Here is a 24,518-nt window from a genome sequence, read left to right on the forward strand (position 1 = left end):
TACATATAAAATAAAATGCAATATAAAGTGAGGTTTGTTTTTTGTTGCATTATTTTGATTATTTAAGATTTATCATGTATAATAAAGTATTGCTGGGTTAGGCAACACTAAAATAGCCTCTTTTTTATATTGAAAAATATATATTGTACCGAAAACTGCCCTTTAAGGATGGGCTGCTACTTATGGGCCAGTGCTGTGTGCTTCCCCTCTGGGCTAAAATCTGCCAGCCCTCCCCTGTACAGGGCAGTTCAAAAACGGAAACAAATTGCAATAAAATCATTACATCTGAAAAAGTTCAAGAACATTGTGCAACTAGGAAGGGGAAGGAGGAGAGGAGGGACATGAACTAAAGCAGGTTGAACCTGTGCCCAGCAGTATGGGCGTAACTAACAGGATCAGTGCAGTGATGGAGATGGAAAGGCAGGGGAGAGGAGGAGATCCAAGGGCAGGGGACGAGTGTCAAGGTGCAAAATTAGGCTGGGAGCCAAAGGCAAAGGTAAACAGGTGGAGGAGGATGAGAGGGTTAGAGGGCCCTGCTCGCAGAGGCTTACAATCTAAAGGGAGGGGAAGACTCACAGGAAATACAATGTGGTGAGTCAGAGTGAGGAGACAAGAACTCTGAAGGGAGACATGAACAAGAGGGCAGAATGTGGAGGGAGGAACAAAGAGGGAGAGGTGAACCATGATTGGTGAAGAAGGATCATGAAGGGATGAGGAGGAGCCAGTTAGACAGAGGAAGGGGTTGACTTTCCTGAACAGATGGATTTTGAGGTATCTCTTGATTATGGGATAGCCTGATGGAGCGAGAGAGATCGTTCCAGAGAAGAGGAACAGCATGAGAGAAATCTCGAATGCGAAAGTGAGACGCGGTAATCTGATGGGAGGTGAGGCAGCGGTCATTGGCTGACGGTAGAGGGCGAGAGGGATTATGATGAGGTTGGAGACGTAAGAAGCAGTGGCGTTAGAGAGGGCTTTGTAGGTGAGGGAGGTTTCTATAGCAGAGAGGGGGCCAGTGCAGTGCTTGACAGAGAGGGGAAGCAGAAGTAGACGGACAAGAGAGGAAGATTAGTCGGGATGCAGCCTTCAGTATGGACTGACCTCATAAGACAAGAACAGGGGAGGCCAGTAACCAGGAGGTTGCATTAATCAAGACAAGAGATGATCAGAGAAAAGGATGAGCATATTGATGATATCAATGGAGAGGAAGGGAGTGATACCGGAAATGTTGCGGAGATGGAAACGGCAGGATTGGGTAAACGATTTTTATGTGGGGGGTGAAAGAAAGAGAGGAGTCAATGATGAGACCCAGGCATCGAAGTTGGGGAAAATAGGAGATGATGACATTGCCAAAAGTAATGGAGAGGATGGGAGGGGAGGAGTCTCTTAAGGCAGGAAAGACTATAAGTTCAGATTTGGCCATATTGTTTTTAAGGAAGTATTGGGACATCCAGGAGGAGATGGAGAAGAGCCATAAGGACACCTGAGGTAGGAAGGAAGGGGAGAGGTCAGGAGAAAAGAGGTAGATTTGGGTGTCATCAGCACAGAGGTGGTACTGGAGGCTGAAGGAACTAATAAGTTTACCAAATGAAGAGATGTACAAAGATAAAGGCAGAGGGACTCATATGGGAAGTGATCAATTATGATGAAGGCGGCAGATTACATTATATATATATATATATATATATATATATATATATATATATATGATCTCATGCTGTGAAATACAAGAATAGGAACATACCTCTTGTTCTACATAATCTTACCTATCAATTATCAATGTCAATTTATTTCCCTAAAGGTTTTGTAAAGCCTTGTTTATTCCCTATAAAAGTTTGCTGTCTCCTTACATCCACAGATATAGGTCCAGGTCTGTCCTTGGAACAATATGCAAATGAACAGTAAAACAAGGTAGAATAGTTCAGTACATATAATCTTATTGTGACCCCGAGGTCTATCAATGTATACATTTATATGTTGTAGTCCAAGGGTTAATATATTTAGTCTCTTTTATTAGAGGCATCCCACGTGCCCGCACATCTGCTAAATTAAATTAGACAATTAGAGAGAGCTTTTAATTTATGCCAGTCTGGCTGCTACCACATCCGCTGGGCAACATCAGAAGCAGTTTATCGAGTTTATAATTTACTCTGCCACAGAAAGGGAAAGGAGAGGAGGGGGTTTGGCACAGGAACTGCTGCTGCCTGTGCCGTGTATACATATAGTATTTTACCAGTGTGTGTTTGAGATTGAAGGTCTGAAATAAGCACTGCCTGTGTTTTCCATACATCCGACATTATATATACAAAGGTAGAATGTGAGATTGAAGTACTGAGATAATCATTGCCTCTACTGTGTATATGAATAATATTATAGCGATAAGTATATGTGTGAGCACAATTGAAGGACTGAGATAATCAATGCCTCTGTTATGTACAAATTCTATTACAGCAGAATGTCCATGTGTGCCTGAGGTAAGCTACATACCTCCCAATTGTCCCGATTTAGGCTGGGTACACAGTACGGGGTTTTCAAACGATTATTGGGTCAATCACCTGATAAACAACTGTTCTGCCCGATAATACATTAGTGTGTACATTGCACCAATGAGCGACTGTCGCTCCAAAGCACATTGTATCATTGCTTTATAAATTGAAAATTTAGAATTTGGTGATGGAACGATGTTGTTCCAATCCTGCAGTGTGTATGCCCTCACAATCAGGATCTCCATAGAGCTTACAGAGTCACGATCTTTTTAGCCAATGGTTATGACATATGAAGAGCACAGATCTGAAGGTAAATCTTCTAAAACGTGTATAGAGTGTACATGAATCTGCATGCTTATAGGGACTTTTTTTTATTTTATCAATCGTTGTAGATAACACATCGGGAGAACAATTCTGTAGTGTGTACCTAGCCTTAGGCAGGACAGTCTACTAGCAACTAGAATTGTTGCAATGCATTTATAAAGAAACGTAAAGCAGACATGACATGCAACTACACAATAAACAGATATATGAACAGGCAACAACATATAACTCATACCTCCCAACTACCCAGATTTTGGCTGCACAAGGGGGGGTTAACCAAAATTGGATGGAGTTTTATAGAAATTTGCGTTATTTGTTGGTGGGGTTTTCATTGGAATGGGACAGGACCTATTTTGCTCCCGATTTCATGATTCTAAATGTTGGGAGGTATATATATAATTAAATATGTTACATTTACTGTGAACTAAAGCTATCTATTTTTTTTTTAATTAATTTTTTCCCCAGGCCAGGATGAAGTTTACCATATACTGGGCTGGTACAAATATTCATGACTATAATGAGAATATAAAAATCCCCTATACTTGCATGAACATGAGAAATGTCATGTGACATCATCAAACTATATGATATGTTCCAACAGAGCCGGCTCCTCATTGACTTTGAATGATCACATGATATTGGTGCCCTCATACAAGCAGCGAATTTTAAATATTGCAGGAAGTACCATACAAAGAGGGGGAAGAGCTCAGCTATAGATCTAATTCTTATTTAAGCAAGAATTGTGTATGTGTGCTTATAACTGTACTTCACAATTGCAGATTTGAAAAAAATAATTATGCGTCCGGAGTAAAAAGCCTATCAGGCCCACTTTACAGGGTAACTATCCCCGTTTCACAACGGAAGCAACCATTTTGTGTGCTGAACTAGGAACCAGTGACATCACTGAAGCACAATTCTCATGGAAATTGGTCCAGTCTACAATTAAATATATACTGTGTTCTGTCTCCATTTATTCCTCTATTCCTTCACTTAAAGGTCTGGTGAAGGAAAGAATTGCATATAATGCTAGTTGTCCATATGAGCTTTGGGGGTATATTTACTAAACTGCGGGTTTGAAAAAGTGGATATGTTGCCAATGGCAACCAATCAGATTCTAGCTGTCATTTTGTAGAATGCACTAAATAAATGACAGCTAGAATCTGATTGGTTGCTATAGGAAACATCTCCACTTTTTCAAACTTGCAGTTTAGTGAATATAGCCCTTGGTGTTTGTGACTCTATTACATCACCGGATAATTTCAAAATAACCACAAATGGATGAGGGATGTTTATTGAGGAATTACGAAGGACAGATGGATTTAGGACAACACACCTCTGAAATCTAGACATGTGAAATACTCCCAGGCAGCCAGTTAACATGCATATAATTTTTATTACAAAACAAAATGAAATTCCTCTTGTACAGTGGCCTACAAAATTGTTTCACCACTTCAACATTTTTTTAAGAACTTTTTACTTCAGGGTAGGAACTAATTAAATAGGAATTAATCATTCTGATCTACACAACCTACTTAACTAGTTCACAGGAGAAAATAATTAGTTTAGTAAATCATTATAGATCAACACTGAGGTATCTTAATTGAACAACTGCTCGAGCCCTTTGCTCTGCTAAACCTAAATTAGTTCAGGTGCACAAAATTACCTCAACAAGTCACGCAATTAAGTGAAGGTGTTCTATGGAGTAATTTGTCACATGTAAGAAAGACAATCTCGATATCCCATCATCTCATGATTAATGTAAACTATAAGTCAGGCTAAACAGAGCAGTATTTTAGCAAAGTAATGGAAAAGATAATTTTATTGAAATGAATAGTACTAAAGAGGCAGGAGGCCGAACATCTCTATGCGCACTTCTCGGTTACAAGGGCATCTCCTACGGAGGGTATGTGTGCACTTTGATGAGCCCAGAGAGGACTATCCAAGTGCAGTGGTACAGAGCCAAGGGGCTTTGCGATGCACGTCATCTGCATACCATGGTAAGCTCAGAAGAGTTCCAATGTACTACTTATGTTGACCACTTGGTCATTTGTCTCAATTGCTGAACAACCAATCTTTGTGAACCTTCCTGAGACACATTTTACGGGCTTCACTGGGTACAGTAATATGGTAGTATGGTTGAAAATTATCACATTGACTAGACAAATTTGCATATATACCAAAGAAGAAGTCTAGTGGTGCAGGAAAAGTAGACTCTCTCTATAGTGAAACCAGTTATCATCATCAGCTATTTAAAAAACGCCCCTAATTCCTCAGCGCTGTACAGAGAACTCACTCACATCAGTCCCTACCCCATTGGTGCTTACAGTCTAAATTCCCTAACACACACACAGAGAAAGAGAGACTAAGGTCAATTTAATAGCAGGCAAATAACCTATTAGTATGTTTTTGGCGTGTGGGAGGAAACAGGAGCACCCGAAGGCAACCCACGCAAACAGTGGGAGAACATACAAAGTTAACTCCAATTCTGATTACCTCCAAAACGTCTTTATAAGTATACTTAAAATTGATACTATTAGCGCTTATATATAAAGCATTTTATAGTTATGGGTCCTTTCAAGAAAAGATTGAATTATGGAGACTGAGTTGTTTTCAAAGGAACTGAAGGATGGAAAATTTAGATCATGAATGGTATAAAAAGTCCAGCTGCTAAATAAATGAATACAGCTGTTCGTTAAAGGACAACTAAACGCAAAAAGGAAAATGTTCACCATGAAACTAATTACAAGATCAGCAAAGTAAATCTGGCAGCATGTAAACTAACTGCAATTATGTCAGCTAGTGCAGATCATACAATACGTGTTTAAATTTACATGAACTGAAAATACATTTCTATGGCTAAAATACAAATCTTGTAGTCTTCTCCTGAAGTTCCACTGCAGTTTTCTTCCCTCTGTTAATGGTGCTGTATAGGACAAGCAGCTCAAACAACAAAACATTGCATGCCAGTTAATCTTACTGTGACATCACTGGAAATGCCGCTGTGTATGAATTTTGTGTGGAGCATTTCTGTACCCCAGTTGACTGCAAGCCAACCATATAAGTTTTAGTATTCCACTGCTCCAAAGTAATGAAAGACAGAGGATAATCGCCCTCATATATAATGTCTGCAGCAAGGTGACTTAGTGGTTAGCACTTCTAACTCACAGCACTGGGGTCATGAGTTCGATTTCCGACCATGGCCATATCTGGAGTTTGTATGTTTTCCCTGTGTTTGCGTGGGTTTCCTCTGGGTGCTCCGGTTTCCTCCCACACTCCAAAAACATACTAGTAGGTTAATTGACTGCTATCAAATTGACCTTAGTCTCTCTGTCTGTCTGTGTGTACGTTAGGGAATTTAGACTGTAAGCTCCAATGGGGACCGATATGAATGAGTTCCCAGTACAGTGCTGTGAAATTAGTGGCGCTATATAAATAACTGATGATGATGTCTGTTTTCTGTAAAGAAGAGAAAAGAGTTCTGATGGACAGAGTGAACTTCCACCTATGGTTTGAAAACTATATCTTCATTTAAAGTATGTTTCTAAGATTCACCTTTTAGTTTTATAATGTACTCTTCATTTTTCATGGTTAATATTTTTCTACAATTGGTAACATTAGTATATTGCAAAAAAAATGTATAGTTCAAGTGTCACAAAAACTCTATTTAGATCAGATCTAATGAAATGGAACAGATGGTTGGCACCCCAGTGGTTTAAGGAAGGATGCTACAGGCCCGGTGGTATGGTACAGAGGCGAAGGTCCCCCCAGTAGTGTTGGAATAAAACAAGGAACACAGGGCTAAAACTGCATAAACTCGTGGATTTACAATCTCTTTGCTTGTGGCATAAGGCTTTACCACAGCAGCAGATAAATAGCGGTAGTGTAGGGAAGTAATACCACGTTATCATCACAGTGTTCTCCCCAGAAAATGTTGCCAGCCGGGTGGCATTAAGAAGCAGCCAGGTGGGGGCAGTTGTAATTCTTTGCAATAATAATGAAAAATGTTGGCGGTTATTGCCCACAACTTAAAGGACTGGTTAGAGTAGTGGTCAGTGGTCTAACACACACTGCTGGCTGTAGTGCTCACATAGTGCCTGTTATAATAGGAGAAACAATGGTTTTTTTCTATTATTATAGGATTCTGTTGGGCTCCAACAGCTGGGTAGCAAGTAAAAACAGCCAGGTGGAGCACCCAGGAAATAAGTGCTGGGGAGAATATTGCATTAGCATGCAATGTATTCAAAGTGTCACAAAATAAATAACATTTTAGGAATCTTGGTTCAACAATATACAAACATAAATCAACACAACATATAATAATAGGTCACTGAATAAATATATCCCAGTTTAAATTTAGGCACTGTGCTTCAGTGAAATGGATATCACTGGATAGATACTTTAGGAGACAACCGGTTGCTACGAGTTAATTAGACCAATCAATCAAAATACTTATAGTGCAATTATACAGATTATACTTATCACACAAAAATAAGTAGAGATGCAACAATGTGTAATCCGGCTTGTTCAGGTTAGATGCTTTAGAAGAAATAACTGTAGACTAGCGTCAGTTTACAATATACAAAACCCAAGAGGGCAAATTATAGTCCACAGGTTTAAGCGAAGTTTCAGCTGACGCATGAAGCTTATAAACTTGTACAAGGTGAAATCCATTCGTGACTCCTGACTCTGTAAACAGCAATTTTGCACAATAAACTATTTCCAGTGTAAAGAACTGTGTCCACTTAGCAATCCGTCTAATGGAATAAGCAGCTTTCTCCCAGCAACTGTAGGGCTAAACAACTTGCAATTGTCTGCAGCAACCATTTTAAGGCAGTTTCCCAATAGGATCAAACTTTTGATGCAATATAGACAAACTCTTGTGACAAATAATTTCTCTCTCTATGGGATAAATTTGAAAAAGTGATGTTGTCTATAGCAACCAATCAGGTTCGAATTATCATTTACTTTGTACATTCTACAAAATGACAGCTGGAATCTGATTGGTTGCTATAAGCAACATCGCTACTTTTTCAGACCCACAGCTTGATAAATGTACCCCTATGTCCCTTGCATACTGTGTCAGCTTGCAGGTAAACTTTAAATACAGCAGAATTGGCTGGAATAAACTCTCCCTTCAATATAACCTTTCAATAGTAATATTACAGTTTTAATCACACAGTGTTTTGTCTCATTTGTTTCAATAACATGAACATAGCAAAGGAAAATATATTATAAACTTATCTGTCCTTATGTGAGTCCTGCTGACATCTTATAGGCACTGGCAGGCTAGGTCTTTTCCTGTTTATTCAAAGTTGGTTCCTTATGGGCTATTTCTTGAAAGATGTTTCCTTATGGGCTGGCTTTTAATTCTTTGAGCTTTAGTTGCAAAAATCCCTGAGGACAAAGCAATTGCATTCAGTGGCTCTTTGTGGGAAGATCCTACATTATCACAGGCAGCCTTCATAGCACATATCACACCAAAATATCCATTAGTCTCTAACAGTCCGTTTTTGGCTCCTCCCATGTTTCCCAAAAATCTCTTGGAACTTTCTAGATCATTCATTGCAGTTTGTCCACCCTAAAATGGCCGACACAATTTGCATTTAACTTCCCAGAAGCACTCTGGGGAACTGTTTTTTTTCTGAATGAGTGAATACAGTAATATACCTGTGATTTGCAGGGTATTACACCATACTTGCCAACTCTCGGAAACAAGTTTCCGGGAGAGGGGGCGTGACTGGAGGGCGGGAGGGGGCGGGACGAGCCCAAACGTGTCATTTTGGTCCCGCCTCCCCGCAAAACCGTCATTTACGTCGCGGGGGGCGGGGCCAAAACTGTCATTTGACGCGATTCTCTGGGAAATCCAGGATGCGGGAGAAATGCCAACGAGCCCGGGAGACTGAACCGAATTTCGGGAGTCTCCCGGACATTCCGGAAGAGTTGGCAAGTATGTATTACACTTATGTCCAAATGTATCTGCCAGGAAGAAAGAAAGAAAACTTGCTATGAATCCTAGTAGGAGACACACAGGTAAGTGTTTTAAATTAGAAGTGTGTTTAGGGTATGCAACATTTTTGCCTTGTGATAGATGAATCTGAGCAGATATAGCATGGGATAGTTGCAGAGTCTCACTGTGGCTGGGATAGTTGCAGTCTCACTGTGTTGTGCACCCAGAGTTGAGTTAAATGATAAAGAAAAGGTGCACATTACTGTTCCATAAAGATTTTTACCAGTAAAAGTAATCTAAGCTTATATTGGTGGAGGTGGTACTTTTCCAGTAGTTTCAATGGAGTTAATTGGTCCATCTATGCACAAATAAACTGAAGTAATGCAAAATGGGACTCATTTAGAATTAGATAACCATTTTCTGACAAAAAATGAATCATACATCCATATGAAGAAATTTGCATATTTTCGACTTACGACTCCCTATGCCTGAGAGGCGATTCGGGGAAGGGAAATATGAACTTAGACAATGTACAGCAAGGGTATGCCAAGATTGAGCGCACACACATCTGTCCGATTCAAGCTCCGGTCATCTCTCAGATTCCTGATTTTCAACCGTTTCACTTGCATCAGATACAGGGCTGGTGTACATGTCGAGTGATAGTGATGACAGTTGTGTATGAATTCTAGAATATGTGTTTGCAATCAAGCAACTGTAAAAATTCATTTTATGTACAGTCAATCAAGACCAACTGTAAAAATACAGTATTATGTACAGTAGGCATGTCTATATATATATGTGTGTATGTATATAATGTGTGTGTGTATATATATATATATATATATATATATATATATATATATATATATATATATATATAATGTATTGGCCCTGATCCATTAAGGAAAATACTGACTCTTTTTTCCTGGATCAACTTTAAATTTCAGTGCACACTATCAAGTATTTGTGTGCTACATGAAAAAAACAGCCAGTATTTTTCTTATGTGCAAAATAATAAACTAATTTGCACCCCTTGCATTGTAACATGGTTTTGTCCAGAAAACTTAAGTACGAAAGCTTACTCATTTTCTTGCTTAACTTTCCTTAATGAATGAGGCCCATTGTGCGTATTCTGCAGTATGTTATGTCGTATTCAACTAGAAACATTTTTTTGAGATCCTCTTGTTGTTAAATACGGGCATACCTACTTGTATTTTCCGACCTTTTAAAAAAACAAAAACACAAATTGCGTTCACTTTGCGTTCCTTAATGAATCAGGCCCCTGGTGTACACCTGGCATAACTTTTTGATCTGTTTGTATTGCAATTTTTGTATGACTGCGTACGGAAGTAAAAATATTTGTCACCTGAATTAAAGGTAGTCACAATGTTAACTTTCAGGAGTCATATGAAACAGAAATGAGGGTCAATCGAACAGTATATTGTAAAATAATACAAAAAAACCCCCCAGAAAAGTTTAATGAGGGAGGGGGGGTCAAACTTAAATGTGATGACATTTTCACTAATTCAAGAAATTCACTGTTCCAGCTACATAACCACAATAATTGCGCACATTGGGCATCCAGATGGATTATGACCTTACTTGCTCAACTTGGGCATGTATTTTTTGTTCAATGACCTCTAAAATGAGATGCAATTGAGCATATACAGATGCGCCTTGCAAGTCTAGTTTTCTGAAAATGACTCCCAATGATTTAACAATCTCCCAGTGATTAGACTGATATGAATAACAAATTTCCAAGCTACAGCAAAGCATTAAAGCTGCACTACCATCTACTGTCATTTATTTTACTAATGTCCTCCTTCTTCTAGCCCTGACGGCTGCTCCATGCAGACATTGTTCCTGAGGTTCTGCCGGTTCTGTCATTTTGAACCAGCGAATCAATGCTGTTCTGTCCAGGAGGACCAATCGCAAGCCTCCGTTTTTCTCCTACGCTCCAAAGGCATTGATAGGTTAATTGGCTTCTGAGGAAATTAAGCCTACTGAGTGTTTGGAAATTAAGCCTATTGAGTGTTTGTGTCTGTGTGGTAGAGAATATAGATTGTAAGCTTCGCTGGTTCAATGACTGTGGTGAATGATTAAATATTCTCAGTAGAGTGCTTTGTAATATGTAAGTGTTACATAAATACTTATAAATACATAAATCTTTTGTGGTTAGGAGATAGAAAATTTAAACTGGATCCCTTATTTTTGGCACAAAGTCTGCAATGTAACAATTCCTTTCCACCAATTCTATGCAAATAATGATGCTAACATCATTATGGCTAAGGAGTTCTAATTAGCAGAGACTGAAATGCTTGCTAGAAGGGAAGAAAAAATGTCAAAAACACTGGCACATCTTAAAGGGAAACTGTCCTTTTTCTGCTAAACATTCAGATTTTTTTTTATGTCCAGGATAGTGACTTAAAGAATTCTGGTCATAGTCATACAGTATTTTATTATAACCCCCCCCCCCCCCCCTTTCCCACCCACATGGGTTCTAGTATCTGCCACAGCAGTGACCCAATTAGCTGCTGCCGACATAAAGTCAGAAAGTCAGGGCTAAGTGTCACTTGCCCCATACATAAGAAACCTGCCACTTTGCCAGTGTCAAAGGGAAGTTTACTATAACCCAGGGTTTCCCAAACCCAGTCCTCAGGGCTCCCCAACAGTGCAGGTTTTCTGGATCACATGTGACATAATTAGGACCACTTGTGGATCTGTTACAATGTGTCAGTCAGTAATGAATACACCTGTGCTCCAGCAAGGAGATATGGAAAACCTGCACTGTTGGGGAGCCCTGAGGACTAGGTTTGGGAAACCCTGCTATAACCTATGTCTGCAGCTCTTCTTTAAACCTACAACTACAATTGTACTTGAGTGATATTACCTAAAAGAAGGTTCAGGGTTTTTAAAGTAACGCAAGAGGAACATTATCCCCCGGTATCAAATATCTTCCCATCGGTAGCTAGAGCATAGGACAATATTTCTACAAATATTGGCAACGTTCAAATATATAGTCATGTTCCTTTTCAAACAATGTGGAGTGTTGGCTCTGTAATTATCACAGCATCAATAACTTATTCAGTGCTGGTATTAATTACACTGCCACATATGCTTCAGGATTTAGCATACATGCAACGGGATTGAAATGATTTCTTTGTCAGACTGTTCATTTAGTGTAACTTCCCTATACTGGGGAAATCACTTAGGGCTAGATTTACTAAGCTGCAGGTTTGAAAAAGTGGGGATGTTGCCTATAGCAACCAATCAGATTCTAGCTGTCATTTTGTAGAAGGTACTAAATAAATGAAAGCTAGAATCTGATTGGTTGCTATAGGCAACATCTCCACTTTTTCAAACCCGCAGCTTTATCATCTAAGATTTTAACTCTAAGGGCTAGATTTAAGCCCTTAGAGTTAAAATCTTAGATGATAAAGTTGTAACCTATTGAGTGCAGGTCCATCTTTTCCATTGGGCACGATGGGCAGCTCACGGGCAAGGGGGCCCCATAGGCACGGCTCTTAATGAGAATAAATAATCCTGCAAAAGAAAAGAACCTGCAAAAAAAACCTTCAAGGGTCACTGAGCAAGTACATCTATCTATCTTTATCTCTATATATCTATATCTGTATCTATATACATCTATATATCTATATCTATATCTAGGGGCCCTGGTGCACTGCTTTGCCCGGGGGCCCATAATGTTGTTAAGATGGCCCTGATTGAGTGGTCTTGTAATCTGATGTACTTGTGTCAACCACCTCCATTACTTCTCCAAAACACTTTTTTTTCTATCAGTATGTCATTTATTTTACAGGCCTATCCTTGATTTAATATCATATACCGTTCCTTAGTTTTCTTTTATGTGGAAAGTGATTTTTTTTCCTATTTTTTTGATGACATAACTCGCCAGCTATGACCTTCATTGATCTCTTGCGAATGTTCTTATGATTTTCATCTTCAACATGGTTTTTAGCTCCTAATTCGACACTTGGACCATTTTATTGTTACTTGCTCAGATTGCATAGCTGTGTTCCACTGGTGTCTCTTCTATATCTTCCACTCAAACAGGCTTGTCCAGCTCATTCCACTTTCCTGTGATTGGGCTCTGGGGCAATCACTAAGTGTGTCCTGCTCTGCAGAACAAGCTATATGTAATGTCCTTATCAAACCCAGATCCGACTATTTCTTCTACACTTACTTCCTCACAAGGGGCCTGATTCATTAAGGATCTTAAATTAAGGAGTTTCTTATTTCAGTCTCCTGGACAAAACCATGTTACAATGCAAGGGGTGCAATTTAGTGTTCTGTTTTGCACATAAGTTAAATACGTACTGTGTTTTCATGTAGCACACAAATACTTGATAGCTTATTTGTACACTGAAATTTAAAGTTGATATTTGTGTGCTACATGAAAAAACAGTCAGTATTTAACTTGTGTGCAAAACAGAAAACTAGTTTGCACCCCGTGCATTGTAACATGGTTTTGTCCAGGAGACTGAAATAAGAAACTTCTTAATTTAAGATCTTTAATGAATCAGACCCAAGATCATGGCAATAGAGCCACATCACAATTACTAAAACCACCAGCAAGCACATTTACCATATAAAAATAGACAGACATGTAACTAACAACACAGCAATAGGGATGTGACAAAATAGGTTGATCAGATTCATTAGGAGATCTCATGTTGTGGCTTCACATGCTCAGTATAACATGCACTGATTAAAGCTGCTAAATTGACCGTTCATATAAAACAGACCCTGAATACTAGTTGTGTAGAGAATAGGAGACAGGTGCAGTTTTTACTGCCATGTACCGTTAATACACTGAATCTATATAAACACTAAGTTGCTTGTTTAAGGTGATCCTGAAGGTGTGTTTTACCTTCACTGACAATTACAAATTCCCTCACTTGTATTATAAGTATTGTGGCACACAAGTGGGTGAGGCCTCTTACTCCAGTACAAATGTCACATTCTACAAACACAAAATATATATTCATAGCCCACTATTTTATGACGGGATAAGAGTCCATAGAGTACATTAGTATTATACACTGGAATGGAAGAGCACTGTTGAATACGTAACTATGACACCACACTAGATGTAAGAGCGCTGCTGAATACTGGAAATAGATGGAAGAGCGCTGCTGAATACTGGAGACTAGTTGGAAGTGCGCTGCTGAATACTGGAGAATAGATAGAAGAGCGCTGCTGAATACTGGAGACTAGTTGGAAGTGCGCTGCTGAATACTGGAGACTAGTTGGAAGAGCGCTGCTGAATACTGGAGACTAGTTGGAAGAGCGCTGCTGAATACTGGAGAATAGATGGAAGAGCGCTGCTGAATACTGGAGACTGGTAGAGCGCTGCTGAATACTGGAGACTAGTTAGAAGATCTTTGCTGAATACTGGAAATAGATGGAAGAGCGCTGCTGAATACTGGAGACTAGTTGGAAGTGCGCTGCTGTATACTGGAGAATAGATAGAAGAGCGCTGCTGAATACTGGAGACTAGTTGGAAGTGCGCTGCTGAATACTGGAGACTAGTTGGAAGAGCGCTGCTGAATACTGGAGACTAGTTGGAAGAGCGCTACTGAATACTGGAGAATAGATGGAAGAGTGCTGCTGAATACTGGAGAATAAATAGAAGAGCGCTGCTGAATACTGGAGACTGGTAGAGCGCTGCTGAATACTGGAGAATAGTTAGAAGATCTTTGCTGAATACTGGAAATAGATGGAAGAGCGCTGCTGAATACTGGAGAATAAATAGAAGAGCGCTGCTGAATACTGGAGACTGGTAGAGCGCTGCTGAATACTGGAGACTAGTTAGAAGATCTTTGCTGAATACTGGAAATAGATGGAAGAGCGCTGCTGAATACTGGAAGCTAGTTGGAAGAGCGCTGCTGAATACTGGATAATAGATGGAAGAGCGCTGCTGAATACTGGAGAATAGATGGAAGAGCGCTGCTGAATACTGGAGAATAGATGGAAGAGCGCTGCTGAATACTGGAGAATAGATTGAAGAGCGCTGCTGAATACTGGAGAATAGATGGAAGAGCGCTGCTGAATACTGGAGAATAGATTGAAGAGCGCTGCTGAATACTGGAGAATAGATGGAAGAGCGCTGCTGAATACTGGAGAATAGATGGAAGAGCGCTGCTGAATACTGGAGAATAGATTGAAGAGCGCTGCTGAATACTGGAGACTAGTTGGAAGAGCGCTGCTGAATACTGGAGAATAGATGGAAGAGCGCTGCTGAATACTGGAGACTAGTTGGAAGTGCGCTGCTGAATACTGGAGACTAGTTGGAAGAGCGCTGCTGAATACTGGAGACTAGTTGGAAGAGCGCTGCTGAATACTGGAGAATAGATGGAAGAGCGCTGCTGAATACTGGAGACTGGTAGAGCGCTGCTGAATACTGGAGACTAGTTAGAAGATCTTTGCTGAATACTGGAAATAGATGGAAGAGCGCTGCTGAATACTGGAGACTAGTTGGAAGTGCGCTGCTGAATACTGGAGACTAGTTGGAAGAGCGCTACTGAATACTGGAGAATAGATGGAAGAGTGCTGCTGAATACTGGAGAATAAATAGAAGAGCGCTGCTGAATACTGGAGACTGGTAGAGCGCTGCTGAATACTGGAGAATAGTTAGAAGATCTTTGCTGAATACTGGAGAATAAATAGAAGAGCGCTGCTGAATACTGGAGACTGGTAGAGCGCTGCTGAATACTGGAGACTAGTTAGAAGATCTTTGCTGAATACTGGAAATAGATGGAAGAGCGCTGCTGAATACTGGAAGCTAGTTGGAAGAGCGCTGCTGAATACTGGATAATAGATGGAAGAGCGCTGCTGAATACTGGAGAATAGATGGAAGAGCGCTGCTGAATACTGGAGAATAGATTGAAGAGCGCTGCTGAATACTGCAGAATAGATGGAAGAGTGCTGCTGAATAATGGAGAATAGATTGAAGAGCGCTGCTGAATACTGGAGAATAGATGGAAGAGCGCTGCTGAATACTGGAGAATAGATGGAAGAGCGCTGCTGAATACTGGAGAATAGATTGAAGAGCGCTGCTGAATACTGGAGACTAGTTGGAAGAGCGCTGCTGAATACTGGAGAATAGATGGAAGAGCGCTGCTGAATACTGGAGAATAGATGGAAGAGCGCTGCTGAATACTGGAGACTAGTTGGAAGAGCGCTGCTGAATACTGGAGACTAGTTGGAAGAGCGCTGCTGAATACTGGAGACTAGTTGGAAGAGCGCTGCTGAATACTGGAGACTAGATTGAAGAGCGCTGCTGAATATTGGAGAATAGATAGAAGAGCGCTGCTCCTATTCTATTAAAATGACCAATTGTACCTCCAATTCAGAACAACAAAGTGGACACCACATAGGAAAGTTTTATTTATTTTTTTAATCATTAATGGTTTTTTTTGTTTCCCTTTATAATAACAATACAACAGACACAAAACCAAAACTAATAACAAGTGCTTCATTGCATATATGTGCATTACGTTATTATATTCAGAACATGAATCTGAGATCCATTGCACCCCTGAAGGACTGATGACAGATGGGCAAATTTGTATAACCACTTTTTTAATCACTCTACTTTCTGCTTCCAACACCTTTTATATCCCCCATATGCTTCTAGGGACATTCACTCCCCACCCCCCCTTCAAATTATTATTATTATTATTATTATTATTATTATTATTATTATTAGAAAATGTTGCCACTGGGAATACACGCCTGGAACATGGCTTTTATTTAATTTCACAAATAGCAGGCAGTACGGCAGCCCCCACTAAAGTAAATGCAATATTCAGATATTATCAGGCTGTCTATGAAGTCTGACTGTACCCATATGTTCTGCGGAATGTTTTAGAAAAATAGGTTAAACTATATTTCTATTCAATCAGAGTCCGTCTTCTCTATTGGTATTCAGTTGCTTGCTGCACCTGTGCACTCATCACAGCCGCTACCAATACATCGTACCAAACACAGCCGCTAAGAAATATTCCTTTTGGCAATGCTGGTTGTGAAGCAGAAACAAAATGACAAAGGTTGTGATGTGCACATTCTCCACATTGATAAATATACTAATAATACACTACCTCAAGGGTTTCTCTTTCTTCCTTGATGATTTAGAGTTGTCTTGTTTGAGGGAACCTTAATATTAATGCGTGTCTTTATTAGAATAATAGTAATAGAAAATATTTGTCTGCTTGCCTTATTTGAAAATGTATCTGCCATATGGAGCATTAGTTATCCCAAATAATTTCAAGTTATCCTGAGCCATATGAATAGAGCATAGCAAATGCTTCCAGAGATCACAATCGAGGCCATCTGAGAAATCTGTATATTATAACTAGTACACTATCTCCATATAGATAGACAATAACAAGACTACGGACATTTACAAACATTTATTCTCCTTGTGATCAGTTCTCTCTGTAGCTAGCAGAGCATGGCAATGCGGCCCCATCTTTGTCGTTACAGAGAACAACAATGACATGCAACATTAGAGCTACACACCTACCCTAGAGAGTTAAGCTGTCCAGTACATGCCTCCATCCTCAGCACAATTGTTTAGGCATCAGTGGCTGAGAAATGGGAATCTTTTTTTTGTCTGCTAGTTTGAGAGTATGAATAAAAATGGGGAAAAAAAAAAAGTTTGGATAATACTTCCGCTTTAATTGTGTTACAAAACCATTCTCATTCTTCACTGTCAAGAATAGATGATGTATAATTAACTTCGGCTCTATGAGTAACAGAGCATATAGCATTGTAATTTTCTTATTTATACTCTCTCACTGTCTGTTCACTATTTATTTTTGTTCATAATCCTTTCTTTGCTATTCTGCTCTTGCACTCATTAGCATTTTAGTTTAACATTTACTTATTATCCATTTGCTTACTGCATTCACCAATCTGTCCCGCTCAGTAAGCGCTGTGTGCCTTATAAAGCTTTTTTTTCTTCTTCAATAACTAGCTCTCGCCTGCAGATGGTTTAAGTGTAGCAGAAATGTAGGAATATAAGAATATCTTGGGTCCTTGATGCATTGCTGTAAGCTTGCTCTACTTTAACAGTGGCCCAACTCCCATATGCAGAAAATCAAGCGGGAGAAGACTAAGGGTAGAAACAATAGTATATTAATTCCCAACAGAATCTGTGTTATTTTAAACATAACGTATTTCAAGGAAGCAGAAGAGGTTGAACTTGTAGCCTTCTCCTTCGACTATGTCAGTCAATTCAGTACACTATTCTGAATTGCTGCAATGCATCAAATTGTCTCCATATAATTTAATACTTATCTTTCTGTGACAGGTTCAATGTCAAATAATATGCTCACTTCAATTGTTCTTTCAATGTTCCTTACTCATATCTTTTAATTTGCTCACATCTCCCACATCAGGTCTACAGATATATCCAGTTGTTAAATTCTTCTGTTGAGAGTCAGACAGTTGTTTCTTATTACTGTACTTAAGTAACCTCCCTAAACCACTTCTCGGAGGGGTTAGGGTTGGCTCAGCCAATTAAACTGGCATTGACTGGAGGCTGATCAATGATAAATGCCCTCAATAAGGAATCTATGTTCTCACTGTTCCAGACATAATAGGAATCAAAAGTGGACTTTAAAGAACGTATAGAGTGTGGGGTTGCAGGCATAGCGGATGATCTGCAGTTTTATCTGATATCTTATCCTTGTATGTCAGGTCATGGATCTACCTCTATTACTATTAGATGATATGCCAATTCTTGGAAGTTTCTGCTATCATTTACTCAGATTATTAATACTCTGCGCTGATGTGAGTCTTTCTTAAATTAATACGCTCTATATTATTAACTGTGTGACTTATTGTTCGACTGACAAGAAGCCAATTCTTCATCGTATTGACTGGATAAGTCATTAATTGACTAGTGAAAGCAGAAAATTAAAAGGAAAATGTATAATTTCTGCATAAACTCCGTTTGTGCTCTCTTCTGCCTGTTGTTACGACTGATCCACAAACTCCCCTTAAGGGACGTTAAAAGGCTGTCAGAATTCTGGTGACAACTCAGAGCAGGCAGAGATCAGATAAGGTAATTAAGTAGGAAAGAGTTACATAGAGACACTGGAAAGAACAACCAAACTATTATGGGCAAAGCTCACTGCCCATACAGGGACTGAAATCTAGGACTATTAGTTCACATTTAGGACTTATATAATCATGCACACATGTGACCATAGGGCATCAAAAGCCTGACTGCCCAAGCGTGGCTAAGATGATTCTGGCTGTATAGAGATAAAGCCCCTGACAGCTGTACAGTAAATATAGCTTGTACCCATGATAATTCTCCTAATCATATAAACAGATATTTATAGCTTTACCTGACAACGCTACAAAAAAGGGATTAAGATTCCCTCTAATTATTTATTCTCTTCCAGATGGGAATATATTGGTTCATAATTTATCACATTGGTATACTAATGATGCATTTATAATAGAATAGTTTAAAGACCGTTACAGTCTCATCTGATTTCAATATTTCTGGTCATTTCGCTGATATGTCAGGGTAGGATCATAGTAGGCTCACAACCTTAGGGGACGTACACACAGGCATTCTAGTTCCAGTGGCAAACAAAGGATTTATAGAGGGGTTTTCAAATGCTTGCATTGGAAGCCTATTTAATAAGGATCGCAGCGGTACTTGTACCGCTCAAATGCCTGTTCTGTTATCGCTGTCTCTGGATGGCAGATTATTATCATTAAAAAGATGCTTTATTATTTGAATAACACATTTTTTTAATGAATGAAGGTTTCTAAATATGTATAAAATTAAAGAAATGTAACCTGCTCTTACATAGTTGCTGCTATCAGGAGGGGTGAATGAAGCACAGAGGCGGGTTTAGACAGTATCGCGAAGGTAACTGAGTGTCTCTCAGCTGCCATGGTGATATTTTTTGGCAAATTGCGTCACGATAAGTGGCAACAAAAAATCCTACTTATCTCTGGAGTAAGGGGCTTTTTGATAAATAGACTGCCAAAAAAAAGTTTTAGGGTGTGTGACAAATCATGACCCTTTCAACGCAAAATATCTCATCCACAGGAAGATCCAAATATATAAACTAAATACAGTCTTCCACCTACCCCCCTCCCACTCCTGCCCTTCTTCCTGTCCCCCTCCTACCTCCCTCCTCGTCATTCTTCTCTCCCCCTCTCTGTCTCTGCCTCCGTTTTCCCCCTTTCCTCCTCCTACACTTGCGTCTCTGTCCGTCCTACCCTCCCCTTAGATTGTACGCTCCTTCGAGCAGGGCGTCCTCTCCTTCTGTTCTCCACCACCTTACCTCTGCTCTCCAGCTCCTTGTCACTTCCGTAAGGTCCTCCTGCCCTTCTACCCCTCTCTCTACCCCGCTGTGTGCTCTCACCTCTCATCTAGCTGTACTTTAAGCTTCTGACTTACTGTGCTTTTTGTTAAGTGTACTGTGCTGTCTCACCCTGTATCGTGTTTCTGTCTGTCCCTGTACGGTGCTACGGATAACTAGTGGCGCCCTATAAATAAAAATTAATAATAATAATAAAAAACTACCAACACAGGCAGGGAATAAAGGCACACTAATGTGGAGTTTGTACCTGAGGTTTAGTGGAGCACCAGACGGCAGTATTCTGTCAATAAAATGCTTTTATCATACTGGATTTGTGGAATTTTATGATCGTGTTTTTATGCCAGTATTACTGGTAATAAAGTTTTAGCTGTTTTAATTACTATCTATTTGTCTTGAAACATCTCAAAGCAGAAAATGTTTTATAAGGACACCTCACTTTACACAATACACGCAGAATGTTATAGGAGGAAATCCCTCTTAAAGTAATTTAAACACTATGGGCCTGATTCATTAAGGAAAGGAAAGCAAAAAAAAGAATAACTTTGGACCTTGGCAAAACCATGTTGTATTGGAAGGAAGGCAAATTTAAAAGGTGATGGCAGATTTATAATTGGAATAAGGCATGTTCTAGATCAACTTAAAATTTCAGTGTACAAATAAAGCTATCAAGTGTTTGTGTGCTACATGAAAAAACAGCCAGAATGTATCTTATGTTCAAAACAATAAACTAATTTTCACCCCTTGCATTGTAACATGGTTTTGTCCAGGAGAAAAGTTACTCATTGTTTTGCCTCACTCTCCTTAATGAGGCATTTTGTATTATTATTTAATTTTGTATTTTCACATACGCTGTGTAAAATGAGACTGGTTGTTCTCCATTTGCCGTTCACTAGGATTTTTGAGTCAATAATTGACTCTATGGGGCATATTCAATTGTCCAAAAGTCCCGCCGCGTAAAAACTACTACTGTTATTACGGTAGTAGTTAGCTGGATTTCAGCTCGCGGCTCAGGGAGCTGCGAGCTGAAATCCAGCGAGAAAATTACAGTGTTAACGGTTTTTCCACGCACTATTACCGTAATAACGGTAATAGTGTGCGGACCGTGGGATTTTCGGCGTTTCCGCCGACGATTGAATACGCCCCTTTTTGTTTGAAAAACATTTATGATAGTTTTATATTAATATGATTTGTTTCTGTTCTTTATGTCTCATTCCAAATTTATGGGAGAGAATATGGAGAAGATTTAACATCACCAGGAAGATTATCACCATATAAGAGAACTAACATAGGAATCACATTCAAAATAGTCTTGTCTGAACAGTGAGCAAAAAATAGACTTATGTTGTTCAAATTGATGGACTGTAATTACATCTATATATAGTAGGGAAATGTTATTTGCTTTTTTATCATATTTTTCGATTTCTTCTCTAATTGTGCTGGTAGTTTTTTTTATAAATAGGCTTCTTTCAATAAAGCCTTATTTTAGGTTGTAGGAGACCATTCTTTATAGGAATCAGAGTTTATATTTCTATCTAGACTTGAGAACGCACATATGAAAAATATATTCAAATTATCTAGACGGCAGATAGAAGTATTTCCATCTCTAGAATGTAAGCAGAGTAGCTGGTAGACAGTGCTAAACTGTGCTATGTAAAACTATATAAAGTGTTTTTAATAACAGTAGATTACAAAATGAGTGGCACAAATATTTATGAGATCATGAATACATCAGGTAAGAGCTTTATTGTGTAATCCACTCACCAGCTAAAATCATACTCCCGGAATGTCCAGGAGACTCCCGAATTCTGGGTATGTCTGTTCTCCCGAGAGAACAGGCCATTCTCCCGCATACTGTCCCCGACGGACCTCAATGACGCAATTCATGGTGAATTGCGTCATTTTGGCCCTGCCCCTGCGACAACACAGTGATTTTTGTTTGGGCGGGGACTAAAATGACACAAATCTCCATGCCACGCCCCCTTTCGCTCTCCGCCCACACCCATCTTCCGGCATCTCACAGCACAAGGTAGGCAAGTATGGATAAAATACATAAAATACAGGATATGGAGACATACTATCCGGAAGGCCAACCAAGTGTGGTAAATAGAGCGCTCCAAATTATGCATATGTGGGGAAGTACAGTTTCCATTATTGTTACAACTTACTGGGAGTAAAAACACAGGGACTGCATTTTGTAATGGTAAATATTATAATTATCTCAGTCAGACATTAAGCTTTGAGTATTGCATGTTTTATATGTGATGTTCTATTTTTATTTTCACCAGTATTTAATTGTCTTCCGCTAACATAACACAAGCTGTTATATTGCAAACAAACACTGCACTTCACCTCTAAACAGAGTGTTAAACTTCAGAAAATCAAGATATCAGCACAAGGAAAAATTGTCAATTATGAAGTAGACATAAAACATATGCTACAACACAAAAACATACTTTTAATACACACTTAATATTGCTTTTATCATACTGGTGTATTTGTAGGAATCCAAATGAACTGACCCGTAGAGTACATCCAATACATAATATCACATAAATTATAGTTTTCTATACAAAGCCAGAAATAACATAGTATTGAAATTCATATTCATGGGGGTGATGAAAAAGATGTCTAATTTTGTCCCAGCCTCTCAGGATAACAAAGTAAACTCTATTACACAACGTTGTTCTTTCATATGCCATTCAAACTTACATGGTTGCTATGCATAGGAACAGTTAGCAACCACTCACTGCCTGAGGTCACCTGATTACAATACGTGATCTAGTCACTCTGATCACCAGACTGATCATGGCGCACAAGGACAGTGGCAGGATCTGCCTGTGTCAGATCAGCGTTTGTGAGCTATTTTGAATGAAGATGCATTATGTAATATAACTATGCGCAAGACAGTGAACCTGTTCTAAGGGCCATAGTTGAGTGGTAGCTTTTCCCTGTCTTTGTTAAGAGTTTTCTTTTCTGTCAGCAAATGACATTATATTGATGGATGAGAAAAAAACAGATTTTAGATTTAATTGGGTACTTGAAGTAAAGGATAAGTTAACATTCATCATCATCATCATCATTTGTTTATATAGCGCCAACATATTCCGTAGAGCTTTACAATTGGGGACAAACACAGTAAACTAATAAACAATCTGGGTAAAACAGACAAAGAGATGAGAAGACCCTGCTTGCAAGCTTACAATCTATGGGACAATGGGAGTTTGACACATGCGGTTAAGTCTACATTTTGCATTTCGGCCCAGCCAGACTGCAAAGGTAAAAGTGACTCATAAGCTAAATGATCCTGTCACACAACAATGTTGGTCAAAGGGTAGTTGTCTTGTGTGAAATTGTGTAATGGTTGGTAATAGGGTAATGTAGTCAGGTTAAGATGGTGGTTGAGGAATATTATAAGCTTGTCTGAACATTTGCAAACTTTTTTTCTAACTTCAACAAACACAATAGCTCAAAAGTCTATTTAGTAAATACATCTTTTATCATTGGAGTATATCTAGCACTGTTCTTTATCTGAAGATTATAATCTTCTTCATGCTTTTGCCAATTCATCTTCTGGGTTTGGAGGGTTTGATTTGATCTTTGGCATGAAAAGCTAGACAAGGACTTATATTTACAAAATATACCCTATTATGTCTACTTTTAATGCCCCCGGTGGTGTAGTGAGTAAATGTCACGCCCCTTGTTACGTGTGAGCAAATGTGAAGCCTCGAGGGCGTGTTGAGATTTCTTTGCATTCACCTATTGGTTTTAAGCTGAGCTTTAGTTTGAACGTAACAAGGATAAATATTATATACTTTCAACGCCAAAGCATTTGAGAAAAGTTCAGTTCAGTCACTTCAGCTGCTGAGGTGAGTACTTGGGTATATGCTGCTAAGTGCTGGAGTGTGTTTGAGTTCTCGAGAGGGGAGATTCCTGAATACTAAGAACCTGAGAGAAAACTGATTCTGCAGAGTGTTTGGAATGTGAGGTTTGAAGAGAGAGAGGAGTCGAAGATGACACCTAGGACATAAGGGGAGGCAAGGGAGCCCTGGAGGGAGGAAGACGATTATTTCAGCTATAGAAATATTGAGTTTAAGAAAGTGCTGAGACATCCAAGATGGGATGGCCAAGAGACAGCAGGAGACACGAGACCTAGGGGAAGGGGAGAGGTCAGGGTAGAAAAAATAAATTTGGGATCATCGGCATACAGGTGGTACTGGAGGCTAAATAAGCTGATGGGGTCACCAAGTGAGGAGGTGTAGAGGAAGAAGAGCAGAGGGCCAAGAACAGATCTTTGAGGATCTCCGACAGGTAAAGGAAGAGAGGAGAAGGGGGTCGGGTGTTGAGAGCTTGAGTGTTTGTTGAGGTAAGAGTAAAACCATAAGAAGA

General features: G+C 39.3%; 1 protein-coding gene across 8 annotated transcripts in view; it reads left to right on the plus strand.

The window, feature by feature from the left end:
- Positions 1–24,518, plus strand: part of PTPRT (protein tyrosine phosphatase receptor type T) — a 190,047-nt gene that overhangs the window by 65,222 nt on the left and 100,307 nt on the right. Inside the window, exon 1 of one of the 8 annotated variants that reach the window (XM_075177595.1) lies at positions 8,765–8,837. The exons of the other annotated variants lie outside the window; for them this stretch is intronic. Coding sequence (XP_075033696.1) covers positions 8,813–8,837 — 25 coding nt within the window. The 5' untranslated portion in view covers positions 8,765–8,812. Of the gene's footprint in view, positions 1–8,764; positions 8,838–24,518 lie in introns of those variants that run through there. 8 annotated transcript variants of the gene reach the window in all.

The sequence above is a fragment of the Mixophyes fleayi genome, chromosome 6, assembly GCF_038048845.1.
Source record: "Mixophyes fleayi isolate aMixFle1 chromosome 6, aMixFle1.hap1, whole genome shotgun sequence".
Classification (NCBI taxonomy): domain Eukaryota; kingdom Metazoa; phylum Chordata; class Amphibia; order Anura; family Limnodynastidae; genus Mixophyes; species Mixophyes fleayi.